The sequence below is a fragment of the Apus apus genome, chromosome 9 (genome assembly GCF_020740795.1).
Source record: "Apus apus isolate bApuApu2 chromosome 9, bApuApu2.pri.cur, whole genome shotgun sequence".
NCBI classification, from domain to species: Eukaryota; Metazoa; Chordata; class Aves; order Apodiformes; family Apodidae; genus Apus; species Apus apus.
In genome coordinates, this window is record NC_067290.1 from 5,136,061 (window position 1) to 5,160,680 (window position 24,620).

General features: G+C 45.9%; 1 protein-coding gene across 1 annotated transcript in view; it reads right to left on the reverse strand.

The window, feature by feature from the left end:
• The window catches only part of SYNPR (synaptoporin), a 103,808-nt gene extending 97,625 nt beyond the window's left edge, over positions 1-6,183 (reverse strand). Inside the window, exons 1-2 of the mRNA XM_051627729.1 lie at positions 6,117-6,183; positions 5,948-6,013 (exon numbers count right to left, since the gene is read on the reverse strand). Of these exons, the coding sequence (XP_051483689.1) occupies positions 5,948-6,013; positions 6,117-6,134 (84 nt within the window). The 5' untranslated portion in view covers positions 6,135-6,183. The remainder of the gene's footprint in view (positions 1-5,947; positions 6,014-6,116) is intronic.
• Positions 6,184-24,620: the final 18,437 nt, after the last annotated feature.

Consider the following 24,620-nt stretch of genomic DNA (forward strand, 5'->3'; position numbering starts at 1 on the left):
GCTCTTTCACTTGTGTTCTGGGTTTCAGTCTTTAGGGCTTCCATCCTTCTTCCGCTATCCTGATCTGAAAGCTTATGGTTTATCAAAGCCAAAGGTACCAGAATCACAAGACTCCCAGAAGTTGAGACTTTAAGACCACAAGGTAAACCACCATGTAGGCCCTGTTATTCCTCTGCTGATCTCAGTCTCACTGAGAGTGACATCTGGCCTTCACATCTGCCTTCAGTGAGCCTACAAAAACTTTTCAGATCTTTGCTATCACACACACCAGAGCCTGATGTCTAACACCAAAACCCATCCCCCAGTTCTTCCTCATAAAAACAACTTGTCCAACAAGAGTTTCCTACCTACAGATTACCAGTGACCCAATAGGTGCCCAGAAGTCGCATGTCCAGTGACAAGGACCAATAAAACCTGTCTGTGGGACACTCACATCCCAGTGTTGCACCGTGACAGCCCGTGCCTGTGCAGAGCTGCAGTGTATTTTCCATGCATTATGCTAAGCTGCCTACAAGAAATCATCCAATTAATGACAGCTTACAGAGGAGGGTTAGTTACATGGTAATTACCTTTCAAATATGAAAATACCATAGAAATGGAGCTGTATTTTTTTAAGTGGCACATGTTTTGTTGACCTGACACTACACATACCAGACCTTTCAGGTAGTAACTGGGACCAGGTTTTGACATACATCCCGAGGCAGACATCCAAAACATTGACAATATATTTTTTACATGTGTTTGAGCACCTTACACGTCAAGATGGATGGACCCAGCACTAAATGCAGCATCTGATCCTGGCACTGCACAAGCAACATCACCAGGCAGGGAGAAATATTCTTTTCATTCAAACTTTTCTTTCAATAGGAGGGTAGAGAAGAACAAACACTCAACTCTTCCAGCCCTGCATCCATGAGGAACATTAAGCAAGGGTAACCTGCTCCATCTCCCAAAGCCTCTGTCCATGCCAAGACAGCAGCCTTCTGGTTAAGCAAAACACAAACAAGCAAATGTGATGAAGAGCCTCAAGCAACTATAAAATATCTCAGGCCCATAATACACTATACAGAGCAAAATACTCATCACACAAGAATTACCTTCTTCATTTTTTTCCCCATTTATTTTCAGCATCTCAAGATATCTAGGCTTTTCTGGGACACACTTGAAAGCATGCAGCTACTAATTCATATGCATGCAAATAAAATCCAACAAAAGCATTCCATGGCCAGATGAGCAATCAGCATTAGGACAAAAGACAAGACTTATTATCAGTCTTTCAAGATTCAGATTCCCTTTGCCTTCCAAATACACATCTGTTTGCCAGGCAAGGGTTGCTAACATGGTACCATCAAAGCAAAGCCTGACTCTTGCCAGGCTGGCAGCAGCCTGGCCTTCTTCCTGGCTCTCAAGTCAAAGGATCATGTCATGGAGGCAAGGAAGCAAAGGAAGGTTAGCTTTGTCCATGTTTTTGAAACCACCTTGAAATTCCTTTGTCCTGTTTCCACCAGAGGTGAATGGAGTTTTGGTGTCCAAATACCTTGACCTGCTTTGGAAATCTTTGGCACATCCCATGAAGATGCTCGTGAGCAGTGATAATCTGCTCTCATGCAAGGCCTGGAATGTATTTCTTCTGCTCAAAGGCAAGAATTAAAACAATTCGTCGGACACAGGTGGACTCACTGAACATCCTAATGTCCACTTCCAAGCTGTCCTATCAAGAAAAGTTTCAGTGTCCACAAGCCCTGTCCTGTGACATAAATGACTCACAGCTGCCCTGACACAAGCAGCAGTGGCAGCACAGAGCTACTTGCACAGCCCTTGTGCCCAGAACACCTCCTCTGCTGTGCCCGCACCAGCCGGGGCTGCAAGCGGGTGGAGCAGGGAGCTCCTTGCACAGTGTTCTAAAACAACAACCTCCAGATAATCAGCAAGGCAGCAAAAGAGCCTCCCAACTTGCAAAACCGTGGAGTTTCTGCATCTCTGTTTACCAAGGATCACAGGGAAAGGTGCTTTGGGCAGCACTGAAGCTCCTGTTACTTTACAGGAAACTGGACAAAATTCGAGTTGCTTTGGGCCCACAGGGAACAAGTTGTTTGTAGCAAGTAACTTGGGAGGAAGCAGCAGAAGTAAATAAAAACCTCAGGCTAGCGATACAAAGTTTCCATTTTGACAATATTTGTGCCGGTGACCACTTGGTTATCCACAAGGCACTTGATACACACACTGCACTGCCCTGCAGAGCCCTGCTCTTCACTTCATTAGCTTCTGGAGGGCTCCAGAGAGGCACAGACTGCAAAACTAACAGACCACAACTGTCAAAGTTGCTTTGTCTTGCTTACTTTTAGCAGACCCCAACAAGAGCAGTCGGAACACACACAGAGATCCACAGGACTGAAATGAACGCAGGGAGATGAAGGAACGTATTTCTTCTCTTTCATCTTTCCTTATTCATTACTGTCAGGTGCACATCTAGGAGAGTCATTTCTCAAGTGAAGTTGTAACAGCGCTCGTGACATTGCAACTGGTTGTAGTGCCACAGCAGACTACAATGAGAAGCTTCAGGACACCCTCTTCTCATGCAAAGATCCATGGATTATCAGCCAAGGGGAAAAAAAAAGAGGAGCAAAAACAAACACGGCTTTTAAACAGCTTTTCCCTGTCCCCAGCCCATGCCACAAAGTAAGAGTTGACTCAGCTGAGAACACCCAGGTCCTATGCCCCATCCCTGAAGGTTTTTAAGGCCAGGTTGGACGAGGTTTTGTGCAATCTGATCTAATGGGAGGGTTCCCTGCTCATGGCAGGGGGGTTGGAAATGGATGATCTTTAAGGTCCCTTCCAACCTTAATGATTCTATGATTTTGTACAGCTGTGTGTGGTCTTCCAAGCCCAGATTTGTGATCCATATATTGTAAATACACAACATATTATGAAAGAGCTCAGAGTTTTCAAAAAAATGTAACTCTTGCTTAATTGCTATGTCATTTCCCCCCCCCCCCTCCTTCTTTTAACCTTTCCAGGACCTCAGCCAATATTCTCTCTTAATGGTTTCTAAACATAATTTTTTGGCTGAAAGTAAGATTACAAAGTACATGGGAAACACAAATGAAAACATTACAGTGCTGTGAATATCAGAAGAACCTATCTCAGCACCTTCTCCCTCGATGCTAGGTGAAAGCCAAAGGAAAAGATTGAAGACAGCCAGATAAAGTCCCTGCTCCCCAAGACAGAGGTCTGAGCTAGACTACAGGTAAGCTGGAATTTGCACACCTATAGATTGCTTCTGCAAGAGATACAATTTCACACCTGAGGAACCTACAGTCACCCCTGTTGTCTCCAGACTTACAGACATTTGCACTTGTTCATACACAAATTTCACCAGCAGCACTGTAGGAGAGGATTGTTGACAAAGAGCCAAGGTGGGCCTACCCAAAGTGCCCAAAAGATGAGAGCACAAATTCAAGGCTGGACTGCCGGAGGACTTTTTCAGTCTACACCATATCCATCCTGCCAGCTCTTCTGAGGAACACCCCCCACCTCTGCCATCTGTGCTGCAACACCACAAAGCCTCCCCCAGGCACGAGAGCCACCCAGTGCTGGAATCACTGTGTCACCAGCTGGGCTATGAACTTTATGTCTTTGCAGATGCAATCTAGGACTCCAGTGGGAGGTGTGAAGAGGTGCCATTAATAGCATGTGGGCTACAGTGCACAAACAACAGGACAGAAATGGTTTTTTCCCCCTTTTTAAATTGCACCTCTGAGTCCTACCTGCTTGCTTTTCACACTAGAAACCTAAAACTTGGCTTTCTGGGAAATATGCATTAAAAAAAGCTTAAGTCTTCCAAAACCAGAAGTTAACACCTCCCTTTTAGATGAAGAAAGAAACAAACAAAAAAGGCAGACGAAGGCAATATTAAAATCACTTGCACTTGCTTTCCCAATTCCTAAAACTCTGTAAAATTGGGAGTTATGATGCAGCTGCCACATCACATGCACGACACTGGTCACACCCTCTGACAGGTGATGACTGTAAAGCTCTGAAAAACTCATCAGCCTCAACAAGAGCAGGTTTAATAAATTTCACTGTCACCAGGACATTTTGCAGAAAAAACCCCACTCACACATCATTTAACACCTGAAATGAAACAGCTGTAAATCCAGCAATTAGTGGTGTAACGTGACCGTTCTGATCAAGCACACCCAGGGCTGGGAGGCTGCTGGGGAATGTGAAAATGGCCCCAGAATCAGCTGGAGCATTTGGTGTGTTTTAAAGTTTAAAATTATAATTAGGCTGGAAAAAAAAGGAGTCTGAGGGAGAGACATTTAGTTGAGACTAGAGATAGTAGAGAGAGAGGTGGATAACAGTTGGTAGGCATGGTGAGAGGAGATGGATGATGGGAGCAACAGGATGAATAGAGCTGGAATTTGGATAATCCAAAAAGCCTTTTGAGTATATATGAAAAAAAACCCCAACACTTCCACACTCTGAGATACCATACACCAAAATGTGCTTAGTTCTACCCATGTACATTTCAGAAAGGGAGAAAGTAATGTCTCAGACCATCTTTAATGTGAACACACTCTGCATCCTTCTCCTGCATTTCCCTGCTGCCAAGGGCTGATACACCCCAGCCCTGTCAGAAGAGCTCTGGGGCCACCGGTGTATTTATGTACACACACAAACAGGCAACGTGCAGCCAGAGGAGTTCCACATGTGGCTTTCAACCATGACAAAGGCAGCTTTTATATTTGGCTGTTGAAGAAGTTACACACTAGGAAACTGCCAAGAGAAAACAGTTGACACTCACTGTCCCGAGGATGCCAACACTCCAGGGGAACAGCTTCCTCAAAGGGCACCAACCATATCCCCTGGCCCAGAGCTCTTCCAGGAGGAGCTCACTTCCTAACCACCACCAGACACAGCTTCACCAGGCAGAGAGTCCCACTGCTTGCCATAGAAATAGGTTTGCTCCCCATTCTTCTGCTTCGCAGCGAGGTCTCCAGAACGGCCAAATCACCCCCAGACCCGAGCTCAGAGCTCAACTCCTGGACATCCTGACTTCTCCTCGAGGCAGGAGCAGCAATTCTGAGTGGGTTTGTGGAAGCTCTGGGCGAGGAACACAAGGAACCTTGTCCATCCTCCCCATGCAGGCTGTGGGGCCACCTTGTCCCAAGCCCAGGGCACCACCACACGCCCATCACCCAGCTCCACAGGACCCGGTGCTTCGAGGAGCCCAGAAGGGAAGAAGAGCTGCTGACCCCGGGCAGGGACCAGGTCCAGGGCGTGCAGCTACACCCAGCACACCAAAAACACCCCCTGGAAACCAGCCCGGGGCCGGGCTGTGGGCGGCGGGTGCCAACATGTGGATAAACGCACCCACACGGGGACGCGCCCCCCAAAATCCGCGGCTTACATAATCCCCCAGCCAGCCGGCGTTAGGGGAACGTGATTAATCCTCCATGACATGTTCTGAACTTTCCGTTCAGAGAGGCTCTCTCCTCCCGCAGACCTACTGGCGATGGATGTCATTTGACCTGCAGACTTCACTACGAATGAGCATCAGAGCAACAAACAGTGACATTGCTCCGCAGACCAATTATCTGCTTCCTTCCCCGCTCGGCCCAGAGACAAGTTTGCTAAATGCATAATGAGGATTTTTTTTTTTTTTAATTTATTTCACTGTTTAAAAAAAAATAAAATAAAAAATCCTTTACATCCAGCACAAGGATGGGGGGTAGAGGGGACACTCACAAACCGCCCAGCCCGCCCCGCCGGCCACATCGCTCTAGGATGCGCGTCTCCAGCTTCAGCCCCTCGCCCCCAGCCCTCCCGTCCCCAGCCCCGCCGCCGTCCCAGCCCGGCTCCCACCTGTTCCGCGGGGCGCAGCACTTTGGGGACAGCCCCCCCACACACACACCTCCAGCCAACACCCCCCCCCGGGACTCACCCACTCGAGCACCCTGAGGAAAGCCAGCGGTTCCTTCACCACGCGGAAAGTGCCGGCGGAGGCGAGCTGCGAGCAGAGAGAGGGGGTCAGCCCCGCGCCCGCTCCGCTCTCACCTCCCCCCCCCCCCCCCACCCCGCCCCTACCCGCACCCCGCGGGGCTCACGCGTACCTGGTCCACCGCCTCCATGGCGCCGCGGCCCCGCGGAGGGGAGCGGAGGGACGCGCAGGGGAGCGGAGCCGCCCGCCAGCCGGGGATGCGCGGCGCTGCCCCCGCGCAGGCCGGGCGGAGCAGCCGGGCGGGGCCCCGCGCCCCCCGCACCGCCCCGCGGAGCCGCCCCGCGCCCGCGTAACGCTCCGGCCTCCGCCTGCTGCCCGGCGCGGCTGCTCCCGGCGCTGCCCCGCTTCCTTCGTTAGGGTTTTGTGGTTTGCTTTTCTGCGTGGTTTGTGTTGGTTTTTTTCTCTAATCATTTTTATTTCGGGGCAGGAAGGACAGGAAAGCGTCGGGGAAATTGGGGGGGGGAGGGGGAAAGAAGGAAACAAACTGCCCCCGCCACTGCCCGCAGAGAAACTATTCCCGTGTTGTGGATGCACCACTTGCACCGTGTCCTGCCTTCTCCTCTCGCCCTCCGGGGCGACCCTGCCCGCCCCCCCCGGGCTCTCGCTCCCTCCTGCCTGCGTAGCATTTCCTTGACAGCAGAACAGCACTTTCTGTCTTGCCTTGCCATCCTTCTGGCCTCATTTCTCAACACGGTCTAAGTAACGATGATCTATTCCGTGTGGCACAGCCTGTGGCAGGAGCAGCAGTTCCCTGTGTCCATCCACCTTTGGCCACTGAAGGCGTTTCCAGTTCCTCGTGGCATCACCAGCGGGGTTTAGTGATGGAGCCAGGTCCTGCCCCAGCAAAAGCTCAGGGAAGTGCTGAGGACATAAACCCATCACCCCATTTAACGGCACACACATCCAGCCACTAGATTCAGGCCCTGCTTCTCTGAGTCTTTGCATATTCACCTGCCACCCCGACGACCAGTTGTGCCACCAGGACACCTGTGCTCAAAGAGGATTTGGTCCTTAAGTAGGTCAGAGACTGCAATATCTGCCTACAAAACACCTGAAAGCTTTAACTCCCTGTAAGGAATCAGCCATCTGCAAAAGTTTAATAAGTCAATTATTTTTGCTCAGACGAAATCTCTGCCTTAAAAAAGTCCAAATGTATTTGTGGAGTAAACAAGATACACATGGGGGAAATTTCCAAAGGTACCAGTGGGACTGGGTCCAACTATTTTTTTATAATGTTTTTTTACTTCTCAAAACCAGCTCTGAGATCAGAATTACATGACATTTTTTTCGAGGGAAAAATTAAAAATGTATAATGTGCCCTCCCCTTTCTTTCTGAACTAGGAGAAAAAAAAAATAAAACGGGGAAGAAAAATAGGCAACTTTTTCTTACAAAGTGTTATCAAGCCAGCTTTTTTATTTCAATAAAAATCTGTAGAGCGTTCAAAACACTTCTCAGCAATTCTAGTAACTGCCTGTTGGTGGCCTGGTGCCACGGGAGGCACTGTCCCTCCACAGAGGCACAGGGACCGAGCATCCCCAAGTCTCCAAAAGGCACAAGCACGTTGTGAAACGACATTCACTCCCGACTTTCAGCAGCAGCTTCCCCCAGCGGTGCCCAGGGCTCGGGCACTACGAGTCACCTGCCTGCAGCTCTCACACCTGAGGAAGAAATTCGTTCAGTCCCCAAGAAGGGCAGGGTCAGCACGCTCCTTGCTAGAGATTCCTGTCTGACATCAGCCATAGTTAGCTTGTGCCAGCACAAGGAACCACGAACATTCTGTGGAAGCTGTGAGAAGCTTCACTGCTTGCAGTTTTCCATGACTCTCATGTGCTGTTTCCTTTAATAGGTTTCTTTTATATAGGAGAGACTTACAGCTGTGGATGTACTGAAGCAGCTCAGAAACCTCCTGAGATTAAAAAGATACTGAGACATTTAGTGAAGGCATAACTGAACAGTAGATTGGGGAGATGCAGAGAATGTTTTTCCTTGATTGTGTTGATAGTATCTTCTGAAAGAAATACATGCCCAGTCTCCATCAACTGCCATAAAGAACTGGAAGCCTAATTCGCTCACCCTGGTCTTAATTACCTCCTATTACAATCCTGAGCTCTTCAGTAGCAACTCAGCTGCAGTTTTCAAAAACAATCAAAGACAGAAAAAAACAAAAGCAAATGTATCTAAGACCTTCACCACTGACAGGTGGGGCCCTTCTGAAAACTAGGATGGTTTCCCCCTGGCTCAGGATGTGTAGGCTTGCAGCAGCTAGAGAAGATTCTCCATTCCCCTCCTACTGTCCCAGCTGTGTTTTGGCTTGGTGCTCTTCAGTGCTAGGCCATCCCCAACTTTGGCCTGAAATCCTTGCAGAACTGTGGCAGCAATGTGATTTTATAGTCAGTTTTATAGTGCCTCTTCTAGCCATTATAAAGTCTTCCAGATGGCTATTAGCATTTGTACTTGGGTACAACAGAGCTTCTCTTTGGCTTTCACAGCTGCTCTCTTCACACACAGTCCCAGCTAAGAAGAGCCTCTCCTTCCTACTCCTTGAGCCTCCCAGTACAAACCTTGCTCTGCAAATGACGTGAGACATCCACACTTTTTTGATACTACATAAAACACACTCTGAAACATATGTTCAAACTAGCAGAAACTATATGTCTGCAATTACTGGTGATACAGAAAAAACCTATGCATCAGAGTACTAAATTATAGTCACTGTTCTCACACCTGGGTGGCTGTGCTTGACTTGTATTAATAAAAATACTGCACAGGTGCAGTCATAAATCTCCACAATGAATTAAAAATAGTCTGGCGGGACCAGAAGTGCTTCATAGGGACTGGCCCACAAGCATGCTCCCTAAAACCAGGAACCTTCCCCAACTTTCCTTTCCTTGGAGAGGGTCTAGCAGTGTCATAAGGGAAGTTCTTCAAAGCCAGTCCTGCATCTCTTGATAAGACCCTGGGAAGAAAACCTTCCCAAGCTAAGAGGGAAAGGTAAGCACTATTGATGCTTTTTCTACCTATACATAACATCTAACAATGTGGTTCTTACACTTGCCTTTATCAGGGAAGATTTCCATCCTCTGTCCTCAAATGAAAAACAGGGTACCTGCTTCTGGTTACTACATTAGGCTTCTCCTGACCTGTGTTCTGGCAAACCTTTTTCTATAGTGTGCCCTCAGCATTAGGCCAATTAAATTCAGCCTCTTGCTCCACACCCATGGACTGCAGACTATGCTGTGCTGGAAAGCATCAGATCAATGCAAGCAGCAGATCGACACGAACACGGCTGTGCCAGTGCCACTCCTGAGCCATATTATCCCTGTGGGAATGGGTCACTGCAAGAAGGGGACTCTGAGGATGGTAGTCACACTGCCCCTGCCCTGCTGTGCCAGGCTTGAGGAGCTGAAAGAGGGCAGCAGGGATTTGTCTTTGCTTGGGACATCCTTGGTTTAAATCTTACTTCCATCTGCTACTGGGGAAATGGCAAGGAATGGTCTCTTGTTCTGCTAGGCTAGGCAATAAATGTAAGCCAGATTTACCTACATACACATCTATGCATGCACAAGAAAAAACAGTTGAAAATGCATTTCTCCTGGCATGTGGCAGGGCACAAAGCCTCTGACCCCTGGGGTGTCCAGGCTGCAGCAGCGAGGACCAGACGGTGGGGTCACCTGGTTTGAAGCGAGTTTAAGGCAACTGGTGATAGCACCAGTGCTATTATTGTGTGAGCAGTTGGGTGTGGAAATGAGGTCTCGCACACGCACGAGGGGGACCATATGGCACTTAGCACACCAGATTTCCCAGCTCCAGCCAGGCCTCAGTCTCACACTCTACCTGTCACTCTTCTCAAGATCCACACTGCCGAGGGTCACTTCATCCTGTCGGGGTCTCCATCAAATTTGTTTGCAAGGCATTATCCCCAGAAAAGGAGAGCTTGGTGCCGTCTCTTGGATCTTGTTTTTAAAGTTACCAGTCATTTTGATTAGGTTACAATATTTTCCCCTGGGGCTGTATTCTGCACCGGGAAGCTTTTAACCTTTTCCTGGCACAAGGGACTTGAGTCTCCCACCCTAGTACCAATTGCCAGTCATTTCATGGCTTGGCTTCCTTTGTTTGATGTCATCAATCTAAAATTCAATAACAGATAAGCAACAGAATATGAAGGCTTGGGATAGCCAATAAGTGCCTTCCACGTGACCAGGAACCACATGTGAGGATCTGTGGGAGACACCAGTCTCTGCCCATGAAGTCCCAACCAGCCCCTGTACCATGCTTTCTGGCACTCATGGGCCTCCCACTTTGTTCCATTTTCAAATTGTAGGTTTGCACCACTGCCTATAAATAACTTTCAGAAACCTTGTTTCCCAAGGAAGCTCACTTCCTAAATTTCCTTGTGTCCAGAGAATAGGACCAAACTAGAATATCAGTCCCCTTTGCCACGTGTTAGGGTCAGTGAACTAAAAAGCCACAGTAATGCAGAATATTCCACCTTCAGAAGCTGAAAAAAGTCTGCATACACAAACCCACATGTACTTATAGCTTGGAAAAAAAATGCATGTCTTAGTATATTGCTAGATATAAGTGGTTTTTAGGATATCAACCATGAGAGCAATGAGGCCATTGCTCATTATTAAGCTACAGGTACAGAAGTATTTTGAAAGGAGCTTGGTTGAAGCAGCATTTGCTCTTCTAGCAATATGTACAGTTTCCTTCAGCAGGGTTATTTTCAAAGCGTGGTATTAAAATAATTATGGAGCAGTTTCTGAAGGTTCAGTGATTAAGGCAAGCAGCCAGCTGTTTGGCTGCACAGCTGATGTTGACCAAGAACTGTCATGTCTACAAGTCAAGCTGTCTTCACAGGATTGCTGGATCTCACACAAGACTCACAATAATCATTTCTCTCCCAACCTCTAAGAAGAGCTGCAGAAATAACCTTTTGCATTTCTTTTGGATTGCAGTGATGTGCATGTGAAATGAAATTCAAAGTCATTATTGAAAGCCAAGTTTTCCCAGAGTCCAAAAGGTTTTCCTGACTTCACCACAACTGTTGTTCCCTGTACAAAGAGCAATCCTGGTTTGATTTTAAAAAATTAGTAATTTTTCTTCTCCTTCCTAATCCTTCACTAACATCAAGTCTTGTCCTTTTTTGATCCTAGCTTCCAGAGTGCATTGTCTGGCTTTAATCAAAAGCATTCTGTAATTAGGTTCCAAATAATTTAGCTTAGACTCTTTAAAAGGAAAAAAATAATCTTGCTTCCTGGTAAAGCCCAGCTAAGTTTCAAAGGAGCTGAACAAGAGTAGCTTCATTTCACAAATATATTTCTGGCAACCAAATCTCTCCCTTAAAAGCACGGGGATATAATTTACCCTGGACATTTTCAATGTGATTTTCTACCCAGGCACACAAAGAGCACAGACCAGTGGGAGAAGCACTGCCGCAGTCATATTCTGTCTCTCTCCAAAACCCGCATCTGGAGCTCTAGAAGGGACGCTGTCAGGGCTGGGATCCTTCAAATCTGACCTACTTTTCCATTTTATCCTTTACCAAAGCTAATGTTTAAATGCTAGATTTTTCTTACAGGAAGAGGAAAATGTCAGTGCACCAGCTCTGAGGTACAGCTGCAGAGTTCAGAGCTGCTTTGGAGTGACCACAGAGGAAGGTGCTTGCACCACGTCCTGTGAGGAGACGATGCCTTTGCTGTCTCAACCCTATGAGTGACAAATCTGTGCATCCCTGCTGTGCCCTGGCTTGGTGCTCCCATGTAGACCACCAAATAGTGGGAGTCCTGAACCCACCTTGCTACTGGTGCACATGGGAAAAGCTCTTTCAGGGTAAGGGATTAGGGCTAGCCAGCAGTGGAGGATTCATCTTGACAAGCCTAGGAATGATGATTGTGTGAGAAATACCGCAAAGCCAAATTTTGACCCTGAGTAATGGAGTAAAGGACACCTTGACATGTCTTGTCCAGCCCCAGTGTCCTTGGACCTCTGGGCTTTGTGGCTCTCTGAACCCTAACCTTGTCCCCAGCCCAATGCATGGGTGGCCCAGATAAGAAAGCTGTGGAGGGACACTGATGGAAAGGATATACATCCCTTAGAAAGGGATGAGGGAAACATCCTGCATGCACCTCTCTATATCCCTAGAGGTATTTCCCTATCACTCCCTTGCCAGGGGAGCATCAGTTTTCCTCCCTCAGTCAGGATAAAAGCTCTACAATTTGGCAGCACATTACCTACAAACATCCCAACACAGCAAGTGGAAAAAACAAACTCACCAAAAATCCCCAAATTCACACCAGCAGAGCCCTGCTAGTTGGAAAGAATTTTTCACAGCTGGCTGTGCAAGATAGCTAATAAAAATGTCAAGGATAGGAAACATCCCAGACACCAACACTCTCTAAGACATGAAGAGGCATAGAACTCCATGTGTACCCACTGCCTGGAGCCAGGAGCTGGTGCCCCATGGCTTCAGGGAGCTGCAAGAGCTGCTTCTCCTCAAAAGTCCACTGGTCTTTTACCCTGCTGGGCTAAGCTCTCGCATGAAGCACAGGAGGAAAATTCAGTATCATCTCCAGGCAGGGAAAGTTCAAACTCACACTGATGTAAAAATCTTTATGGATATAATTCTTCATTAACTCAAGAAACAAAAATAAGTAACTGATGCAAATCACCTCTTGATGAGACAATGGGATAGGAGGAACAGGTGCTAGAAACTTTAGTGCACTGGTTGCCCAAGAAGCTTAGGACACTAAAAATGTGCCATTTATGTGACCTTGACTGATTATAATATAAAACCCACACCTCCAGAAGATATCTGCCTCCACTTGAAGCCCCCCCACCCACTGAGTTTGGGCAGTATTTTAAAATATACTGTACCTTTACATGAAGACAAGGATACCCTCCACCACTCAGCTTTAAGATAAGGATTGTAAGCACAAATAAAAACCCTAGTGAACAATGAATATGCTAAACATGTTAATTTACAAAGTAAAAATATATGGTTGTTCCAATGTTGTGTGTGGGCAGCACCCATTTCTGCACAGAACTGCAAGTAAATTGCTAGTACCTCGACTCTGAGTTTCACTGGCATGCACATGGGGTAGGCAAACCCCATTTTGGGACAACATCATCATCCTTTCCAGATGGTGCCCCAAGGATGAAGCTGCAGATGCAGCCAGGCTGAGAGGCAAACCTCATCTGCTGCACAGCCCAAGCAAAGTCATGGCAGCAAGGGGGGTGATCCAGATAAGATCAAAGTACTCAACAGGTTTCACTGGAGAAAGCCTGGTCAGGCATTAAAGACAGTGACCCACAGAGATGTTCTTCTAGAAGGCATCTAATTAGTACTTGATGGGTGGGTAGCAGAGTTAAGCAATTCCCATAACCTGCAACAGGATTTTGAGAAAATTTTAGGGAATGAACAGCTTTCTACATCCCACTTTTTGGGATCACAAACAGGATATAGACTAGACAAGTACAAATTATGGGAAAACAAGAGCTTGCAGATCACATAAAGACTGTCCTTGCACATCAGCCCCCACCCTTGCTCTCCTTGCAGGCAATTCACGTTTTCTTTGCTTTCCTCACACCGACTACAGTTCTCCCAACTGCTTTCTCAAGCTTTGGGGTTGAGGAATACACAGGGCTGTGAACCTCCAAGTTTTAATAAGGAACTTGGCTGGATTAATTAGAAAATTTGCTAACAGTATGAATAGTTTGTGCTGAACTCAAATTATCAGTAGCACCTCAAAATAGAATATTTATTACCTGTCATAAAAAGAACTATTTAAAACAATAGATAACCACCAAAAAACAACTGGAAACATCCCTTTCTCATGCCAAATTTCATCTGAATTTCCTTCAGATCTGCGACCTGGCTAAAGCTGTTGCAACAGTCCTGCTGGTTGCTGACATACTATTTATAGCCCTGTTGAGAATGAAATCCATTCCCTCCTCCCAGGACTGGGTTTTTAAATCTGTGGCCTTTAAAATTTGTCTTTCATAAAAATGAAACTAGTAAAAACCAAACAAACAAGGGTTGTTTTGGGGTTGTTGTGGGGTTTTTTGAGGTTAGGTGGAAAAATTAAAAAGCAATAAAATAGAAGAGCAATTTTTACTGCCCATTCCAACAGCCTGGTGAGTTCACCCTTCCTTGCAGACCTGTGGTTTGCAAGGCTCTCACAGGGATGGGTGCAGCTCCCCCAGCACAGCACCTTCTTCCTCCACCCAAGATGGGCAAGACCCTCTCCTCAACTTGTTTCTGAGGCAATGTAGTTGATACTCCTGAAGTTATTATTTAGACATTGTAAATAAAGCACAGGTAACCAGCCCATGTATTATTCCTACTTACCAAAAAACACTCAGTTGTCATGAGGATAAATGAGCCTTCCCATCTGGCTAGAAATACCCTTTTAGATTTGTCCAAACAGCCCCAGTCCCTGAAGCTACAGGGAAAATTATCATCTTTTGTTTTGAACAACTTGGACCTCCCCTCCTTTACTGGAAAGAGAAACATCAGGAGACCCTGCAGGACAGAGAGCAGGCAGAGACCAGTAACACAAAAGCCACAGTGAAAGGGTGTTACCAAACACAAGAAGCAGCAGGAAAGTTAAAGTGGAAAAGTAAGATGTGAAAAAAAATAAATGAAAAGGAATTTTAAAACCCACAAACATAACCCAAGGAGCAATTAAAAACAAAGCAGACCCAGCACAAAGACCTCACGTAGCTGTAGCTGAAAACACGAAGGGCTGTGGGAGGGTGGGATTATATTGAGTTAGCTCCTCCCAAAGACATCATCAAGCCAATTAGCAAGGGGTGGCAAAAGTCATTCATAGTGATGGGGGGGGGGGAGGCAGATTCTGCTTTTTGGGTTTGTTTGTTTGTTTTTTATTGGGGGAAGCATGAGAGAGGCAGGCAAAGCTTTGTATGAGGCAGCAGTGGGTTACACACTGAGCTACTCCAACATTTGGCTAGATCTGCTGAGCATCTCCTGGTCTTGTCTTTATAGCTCTATGCTTCCAAAGAAAAATACATTTTCTCTTCTTGCTGATGGTAATTTTTCTTAAAAGTGAGAAAACTCTCAAGGTTTGAAACCTAAAGAAAACCCAGGAGTAGCAGAAGGGAATTCTCCAGCATTTTCATTCTTTCTGTTCCCCTCCTTGAATTTTATCACCTCTTGTCTCACCTCTCTCTCTTCCTCAAACTTTGGCTTTTGACTATATTTCTTGCTGCAGTTTTCAGAAACATTTGAAGTCCTACAAGGACATCTCTTCAGGTGCAGAAGGAGCTAGGGGCTATGGCAGCTCTCACAGAATCAGTCTGGGAGATGGAAAACAAAGGCTTGAGTGTCTGAAATAACTTATCTGGGAGAAATGCTAAGCCCAGGCTGTCTGAGAGCATTTGGGAGGCCTGAGAAAGAGGTTGGAGAAGAAAATAAAGAAGGTTCCTTTCCCCCTAGGCTGTTGTCAACAAGAGGTGGTGTAGTGACATTGCACTGCTTTCCTCCAAATCTGCCCTGGCAGAAGCAACTTGTAGAGCAGGCTGGTCTTTGTAAAGGCCGTATGGTTTATTTCATTGACCTGTACACACCAGAACTTCCTGGTGAGGCTGGAGACCTGGAGAGAAGTCCACTGTGTGTCTATACCTATATATTCATACACATAACTTAGTAGGTGACAGTCCCAGCACTTAAAAAGGACAGTGACTTCATTAGCAGTGTCTCCCCATAGAAGCACAAGCTACAGGGACATGTGTGACCAAAGCAGGGAGCTCAGCAAGTGTAACTAGAAGGGAATATCTGGCTATTCATTCAGAGGACAACTATGAGCCAAGAAAAGACAGACACTGTTATGGACCCTCTCAGGAGTGGTGTTTTCAGTGGGGATAAAGGACTGTTTGCACCCTGGAGCAATCTGGGATGTTGTGTCATGTTATGGCCACCGAGGAACGAGAAAGGTGTAATCACAGGGAAAAGTGCAGAGAGGAGAAGAGGTTGGCTGCTTATCTGAGCACAACCAGACCTGCAAGGGAGCCTTGATCCTACCCAAGTGTCCAGAATGTGCCAAAATACAGAAGGCTCAAGTCTCAAGCTTGGTCTCTGGCCAGAGAGATCTGTTCCCACACAGCTACTGCTGCAGCCTTGGCCAAGGGGCTCCAGAGCAGCCCTTGAGTGTAAGTGCACCCCTGCACCTCCCTGGATAGGTACCAGGGTGTGGGTGCTGTTTAATGTAGAAAAAAATGGGCAACTCAAGGCTTCAATGGGCAAATTTTGGTACTTCCCAGCTGGGGAACTTGCCACATGGATCTTCTCTGCTGCTTTTCTCCTGGCTCTCTGGCAGCCCTCACTGATGCTGGAACAAGCCTTTTGAGCAAAACAGCTGCTGTGGGTTGAGAGTTTGGTGCTGGGGTTTGGGTTCAAACCTGAAACGGAGCCTTGCTAATTCTGTTCCTGGCAGAGGGGGACCCTGGAAGGGTGTTAAAATCATCTACTGAAACTTTGACTGTTTGATGGTGTCTCTCTGAGGATGGATCTGACAGTGCTGGTAGTGTTTCGACTGAAGGCTCAGTTGTGTTTTGACAACAGCATTCCCTGGTGTGATCAAGAGGAGCGTATCCCAAAATCTGTTTTGCCCAGGCTTGTGTCTCAGTAGTATTAAATAATCTGGGTTTGGATGCTCTATAAATAAAGCTCAAAAGTCTCACTGAGACAGTCTCCTTCCTATCCTCCTGAGTGTAAACCCAGACTACCTGCAAATCTGAAAACCAGAGACGTGCAGGAGAAGAGTGTGACATCCAGTGCTCAGCTCCCTGGTCCTGACACTCCCCTGAGGCAGAGGGACAGCAGTGACTGATGTGGCCAGCCCCTTCTTTTTTCTCCATCACATGGTTGAAATGAGAGGGGGGAAAAGGGAATTAAAGCATTAAAACCTGAGGACCACTTCGTTAATGAATTTCTAATCCTAAAATATTATAGATGTCTTAAGCGAAGCGGATGAGTGTTTGTGTGTGTGCAGGTACCTGATCCAATTCTGCTGTGCTGGAGAAAAAGATTTTTAAAAATTACATAATGGGCAAGTAACAGATCCAAGGAGCAGCAGAAAGAACTCTTCCAGCTGAAGATCTGATCTCACCTGCATTAATTATTCACAGCCCAAGCATGCAGGCCCAGGACCCACAGGAGTTGCTACATTCCAGAAGTAAAAATCATGGTAATTGGTGTGAAAAGGTTGATATTAAATACCTCCTTATTAGGACTTATGGATTCAAAAGCAAGGTCATATCTTCACAGTGTTGTATGAAACACTCTATCACTTTAAATAATTGGATTAATTAAAACAGACACAGGTCAGGTGATTGAAATGCTTTTCAAAAATATTTCATAACATGTTCCTTTTCTTTGATGTGAAAACATGGCACAGCTTGCTTTATTTTACAATAAAATCTCTACTGCCACAAACCACTATGCCACTAAATGAAGACAAAAATTAAGCCACTGAATAAATAAAAATATCACAACATTCTTTGTATTTTTAAAGGAGATTTTTAATTTTTTTTTTTTTGTACAAGCCTTGCTAGTAATGAAAATTATGTTTATGTATGACAAGAGGACGTAATAGATTCTCAGAAAGATTTTCATGGCTCTCAAGCAGGACAGCTAGTGCAAAATCTGCTCTGTCCTGTTGAGTGCAAGTATGAGCACAGCAGGATTGGGGTTAAGTATCTTTCATCTAATTCTTTCAGAACAACTCAGTTTGTTGTGAGGAAACATGTGATCATACTTCTTTTATAAAAGCAAAACATTTAGGGGAAAAACATAAACTGAGGGCTATTGATAAACTCTAAACTTTGAACAATACATGTTAAAGATCCCGAGTTCTGTGTTTTAATGTGTCACTTCTCCAATATTAGAGCAATTTTTTCTGTCTTTCATAATTCAGATGTAGTATAATTTCATTTCACAAATCCACAGTTCATTCCCAAACCTTGTTTCTGCAAAAACTTTTAAACAACTGTTAGGTAAAGCAAAAAAGGGCCTAAAAAGAAGAGTAATTTGCCAGCACAGCATAAAGAAAAGAGCATGAGTAAGAACCAGAACCTGTACCTAAAATACATCAAAAAGAAACACCTGCTTGTGTTCTGTGATGACAGGAATAATTTTTGCAAATAATGGCCTGACTATATGCATATTTACATGTTCACCTGAGCTTGCAAAAAAAAAGAAATAAATCTGATGTTCAAAATGAAAATCAGGGAAGCCTAAATATGTGATTAACGTTAATTTGTTTTTTGGTTTACTGTGACATTTGTCATGGTAGATATTTTTAGTCAGACTTCCTCCGAGCAGCCATCGTCCTGCCTTGACACGCCTGGCAACACACACGAGTGTGTTTTCATCTCCACTTCTCTGCTGTCTTGCCCTACCCAGCAGGGCAGAGGGGAGGCTTTTTTTCCACCTCTGGTTGTGAAATCCATCGTGGGTTTGGGATGGCGAAGAGCAAATAAAAAGGATTAGGGGGGAGCAAGCTGTCGCTGCAACACTGCAAATGTTTGATGTGAGCTTCAGAATGATTTTCCAACTGCTGGCTTTGAATCCAGCACCGGGTGATGAACTCAGCACCCTGCCCTGGCTGCTGCAGGGCTGAATGTGCATCAAAAAGTTGGGGCAACCCAGCTTTCTGCCTGGGGATGGTTCATTTAACCAGCAGAAAGTCCTTTCCTGGTTACTTCCATTCCCGTGCAGCACAAGGCACTGAAGCACCCTTCTCCTGCAGCACCCAGAGCCTCCAGGGCTCTCGCTGGCCCACAGGATGCTGCAGCACCCGCCCAGGGTGCTTCAGGGCTGGCAGCCCGGAGCAGCTGCAGCCGGTCTCATTCTGATCCTCAGGGAGCTAAATCTGGAACAAGCCCTGGGAGGTCAGAGGCATTTCCCTCACACAAAGCCGCTCTGCAGGCAGGCAGATTATCCCAGACCAGATGTCACTTTCTGCAGCCACTGCCGGCTCCTGCACAGTCCGGGTGTGACTGTCTGCACCTTCCTCAGCTTTTACTGGGCTCTTACACCCACCTTGGCTTCAGCTTGTGGGTCCAGGAGAGCTTGTTCTCATTTCTGGTTTGTCTGCCTTATTTTTCAGGAGCTCAGATTCATCGTGCGTAACCAGAAGCCCAGCAGCTGAAAACATGTTTGGCTAAAATAAAGTTCACAGTCAAATGTGAGATACACAGGGATCAACGTTTTTGTGATCTTGAGGTGTGAACATTTCCATTTCATCAAGCAAAAGCCCAAAAGCATTCCTCAAGGCACCACAAGTCTAGGAAAATCGCTAAACATTGTGAGGCTTGTGATTAAATCATGAGATCTGTCAGTGCCAGAGCCTGCAGAGCTGCCCCTTTTACTCTCTCAGCCAAACATCATCATTGCATTTCACTAACTGTCACTAGCTCTGGTGCTGGCTACAGTCTAACCACACACAAGCCTATTTTCTCCTGTTGAGCAGACCCTCCAAGCCACCCTGAGGTTCCTGGCTCCTTCCCAGAACATCACTTTGCCCCTCCCAGAGGACATCAGCAAATGAGCCTCATATCGCCCAAAACTAGTATCTGGACTATTCATCTTTTTTTCCTCAATAAAGGAAAACCTTGCCTGGCTCTGCATGAGCATATGAATTTTAAAACTGTGTTTAACTCTGACTGAAACAGAGATGGGATTTGTTACTTGTATTGGAGAGTAATTTACAATCTTGGTCATGTGCTAGAAGCTGTAGGAACGGAGAACAAAAATACTTTGGAAGCCTTGCCAAGAAAAAAACAAGTATTGGATGTTTATCAGATTTGATATTTTATTTTCTTCAGTTCCATTTGCCATAGGTAATTGTGTAGATGCTGAGGGAGAAAAGATGGTTCTGTAAGAACTTCTGGCACAGATCTGAACACATTCACTTGTGAGGGAGCCTTTGAATTTGCACAGATAAAAGCTTCTTCCTAAACATTTGTGCAGTCAGACCCTGTCACACACATTTTTGTAACAAAAGCAAAAGAGAGAAGGTGATCTAAACATGACTAAATATCACAGGATTTAGAGATTGCAGATATATTTGTGTGTCATTTACACACTCTTGGTCCCACTCTAATTAACAGCGCAGCATCTGGACCTGTATTCTTTGGAAGCTTTGAAGAGCAAAGCACTTGTTTGTCAAATGAACTTCCCTTTTACTTCACTTTCAAGCACAGAAAGATCTCAAAAAACCACCAGGGATAATAAGTGGCTAAAGTATATGCCACTTGTCATTGTATAGCTGCCCTATGCATGTGCTTTCCCTAGTACATTTTATAGCTGGGTCATTAAAAGCTTTCTTCAGAGCTATTCTGTGGAGGCAGACTTTAATTTGAAGGAAAGACAGAGTAGAGGTCTGTGCTTCGCTATATAGCTAGAGTTTAGTTGCAAGGAGAGAGAACCCAGGTCTAAGCAATGTTTTTTTCACTGAAAGTTCATAGCTATTGGGCCATCTGAAAGGCAACCCTTACCAGTGCTCCTTCTTCCTGAAACTCCCTACTGCCAAAAAGCTGCTTTGCTGTCCTTAAGCAGTTGAATGCCTCAGGGGTTTAACTGCAATCACTGGTCTAGAAGCTGTGTTCAGGAAGGCTGGGATTACAAGAAGTCTGTCAGATTTTCTAATTCCTTTCTCCTGTGTCAGGCTGTAGCAGGTCGCTCAGGCTGTGCATTACATTTATGGGCATTCCCAGGCTGCTTTTCAAGGTTCCTTTTGCACCTCTGTCCTCAATTTTCCTCTTACAAAATCCAAACCTTTCATGAGTTACAATCTGAAGCAGAATAACTCACCCTTGTCTCATTACAGAATAGCCTGAGCTCGTAACTTCAACAACAGGGAGAGTTATGCTCTGGTGTTTAATATGTGGGGCACTTCTTGCTACTGCTCTGTGGGCAGAAATATCCTTTCAGGAGCAAAATCTGTATTCCCTCACAACAATATTCAGCAATCAAGAGTTTGACTAGCTCATAGCGTTTCCAAAATGGATGGCATAATTAAATGATTTCAAGCCTGCTGTAATCAGGAGTGCACAGTCAATGAATATTCAAGCTGCTCTCATTGTTAGGGGTGATAAAGTACGTCTCCTCTTTAGGTGGGTTATTTTTTACTGCCAAAAGAGTCATCCAGAAGATGGTGCCACAGTTCTGCCTGTAAAATGAATGCCAGCCCAGAAGAGAGTCCTTGCATAGAAAATAGTACTTCATAGAAACTGAAGAGCAAACTTTATTTTCAAGGGCAGTTCAGAGCTCAAAACCCGACATTTAGTCTGTGTTAAGGCTCTTATTGAAAACTAGGGCAATGTATCTTCATTGCTTTTCCTCTGTCACTCCAGGCAAGGTCAACCAAGTCGGCAAAGGAGAGAAAACCCATCCAACCTCCACATTCCCTTCTGAAAAAGGGACAAATCTTTGGGTATTTGTTAAAGTACTCTTTCTGGGTAGCAGCAAGCCATCAAAACCAATAAACAAGATGAGGACAAAACAAGCCTCTCTCTGGAGCTTTAAGAGGCTTCAGTGGAAGCAGGGAGTGCAGCACAAATAGAGTATGTAGATGTTTCTCTTGGTTAAGGAAGGGAGGCATTTCTGAGGCTTTGTGTCACTGAAGAAAATGATGATGTCAAGCCTGTACATCCTTGTAATCAGATGAAATAATCTGATTTCCATTGCGCAAAGCTTTGCACTAATACAGAAGGAAAAAATGAAAACTGAGACTGGTATGAAGGAAAATCTTTGCTCCTACCAAAAGCAGGCATTTAATTTTTTCTTCCATTACAATTTTCTGTTGTCTGAGGTCTCTTCTCTGTAGCTCAAGCAATTTGTCATCCGATTAGTCTGATGAAGCATAGAGAAGTCATTTGAACTGTAAATTTTCTGCAGGCAAAATAAAATGCAAACAAGAAGAGCTTCCTGTGCCTGCCAAAGTGATGATACTCAGAATACAAATAAGAAAAAGCCATGCTGACAGCATAAGCTATTTTTATATTCTGTCATTGGCTCCCGGGCATGGCAGTTTGAACAGGACTGCATCTGTATTCCCAAACCCAAATAAACCGTGTAGTCTTAAGTGAAGTTCATGTCTTATAGAATAGCTGTTTAATCACAGTGAAAGGATACATTGCAGGAAGGATGAATCATGATGTTGATTCACACTCAAGCTGTACGTTTACTGTTTGCATCAACTTGGACAGAACAGCTGAGGAGAGGAGGGTTTCCTGCTGCTGGCATGAGAAGCACCACACCACGCAGGAGAAGCCAGCAGGGACTTTGGTGCTGGCAGCAGGAGTGGAGAGCACTTCACATCAGCCTTTGGCCCTGAAACTTCTAGGAGCCCACACCAAGACCTGGCTTCTTGTGGTGGCTGGGTACAGTTCCATGGGCATGCCACCTTCCCATGGTGACTTTCCAACTTCCCCAGGGTGGCTGATTTCATGGCCTAAAGGTTCTCTCCAGGGCAGGAGGTCACTGTAGGACAGCCTGCACTGGGATGGTCTGAAAGCAGAGGTTGTTAACTGATGGTGGATGAAGAGGGATGTTAGATTAGGTCTGTGCTTTCCCACAACCTTCACATTCAGCCACACCCTCATATGGCTCCTCTGCAAAAAGCAGCTGTGCTGTCATTCCCTTCTCTAAAACCATTTAGAAAAATTCCTTTTCAACACTCTTAAGATGCTGCATTATTATACAGACATAGGTAATGTACTCATTACCTGCCAGGATGCACTTAACGACTCTGGCTAATTGCAGTAACATCTCGCTCTTATACACCGTTTGCCATCACTGGGCCTTAAAGCCTTTCAGGAGCTCAGCAGCATCAGCACCAGACGAACAGGCAAGGTTTCCCACAGAAAGCAGAGCTGAGAGGAACACTGATAGGACTGTAGCTACCCAATGGACTGTGCAGTCACACAGAGGCCTTGATCCTGCAAGTTGTTCCAAAATAATCCTCTGGAAAAAGGTTATCGGAGCAATAGGAGACTTCTGTGATGCAAAGGAACTGCTGCTTATGAATTTCTGGAGAGTAATCTTTCTTTCTCTAGACGAGCATCAAAGAGGGACTTCTCTCAAACCAGGGAGTGTTTTACCATCCAGGCACTATTCATTCACCACCACGCAAAATTCTTTAAGTAATGCCATTAATTCTCACCTCCTGAGACAACTCTCTACAACATATCACTTTGTAAAGCCAGGACTTTGCCTGGCCTTGCACAGACAGTCCCACAACACTGCAGTTCAGGAAACAATCCTTCTCTGCCTCAGCAGAGCTTGAGGCAGCTTCCCCCTGGGCTTGAATTTGGCAGCCATCCAACCCTGGTGAGACCCTCCCCCCAGCAAATTAAAGTGGGGGTAATAACCAAACCTACTATAGCATTTAAATTTAGTTGTTCTCTTACCTTGGTTGAGCCAGGATGAAGCCAATTTTCCTTTTACTGATTTTTTTTTTTTTCCTTCAGGAAGCTTTCTTTTAACCAGCACCAGAGCATTCCACCTAAGGCTAATAAGAGAGGAATGTTTTTCTAACTGCTGGGTCTTCAAGGTCACATCTTCACTCTGCTGGCTCAGACACTACGGGGAGATCTATGACCCCCCTGTAGGAGGCTGAGTTAGACAGACAGCAACATTGGCCAGAGATATTCCATCCCATATATCTACGTAAGCTCAGAGGAAGGTCAGAGATCACAGAAGACAACTTCCTTCCTGCTTCTTCTTCCCTTCTCTCCCATCCCTGGCCAGCATCCGGACAGGACTCCATCCATCACCATCGACCCCCAGGCTCAAGCTCTCCTGACCCTCATCACTCTGTGCTTCCTCCAGCAGCTCCAGGATTTTTCGGGACTGTTCCCAGCTGAGGGGAGTGCTGTGGGAGTTGCTGGGGGTGGGGGGAGGCGAGAGGCTTTTGCACATATCTGAAAGTATTTGTATTTAATGGTATATATTTTCTTTTATCATTAGTGTTTCATTAAAGCTGTCTAGTTTAGTTTTCAATCCAGCCAAGCCTCTCTCTTTTTCTCTCTCTCCTTCCCTACCTGGGTGGGAGGGAAAGGGGATGGAAAGTGTTGTTGTCAGACCGGAGTCAAAGGGTGACATCTCTGAATCAGGAGAAGTGGCTGATGGCTTCTCTTCCCCCCTCGCCATCCCCAGGGCTTGCTTGGCTGCCTGCTCAGCAGCTGCTCGGGCCATGTGGTTCTCTGGCAACTGCCGGACGCTCAGTCAAGCAGTGACTTGAGTGGCACTGACGGCCAAGACGTGAAGGGATGATTGATAACCTGCTCAGAGCCACCACTGTGTTTCCACCCACGCTCGCTGCCAGTCCCTTTCAAGAGCGAGACGCCTCTGCCATGCTCTGCTTTTGATGAGAGAGTGCAGCAAAAGATGCAGCGAGATGAGCCCATCAGGCTTTTTACAGCTTTGGACAAGCCTGATTATGACTTTATCCCAACTTTGCCTCTCAGTATCTGAGTATCCCAGTGCATCCCAAAGCCAGGAGCCTCTCTGGCAAACTGCCTCCCAGCCTGGATGCCCAGAGTGGATACCAGCCCAGATATAAAAGACTAGGCAAATTTTTGCCTGGC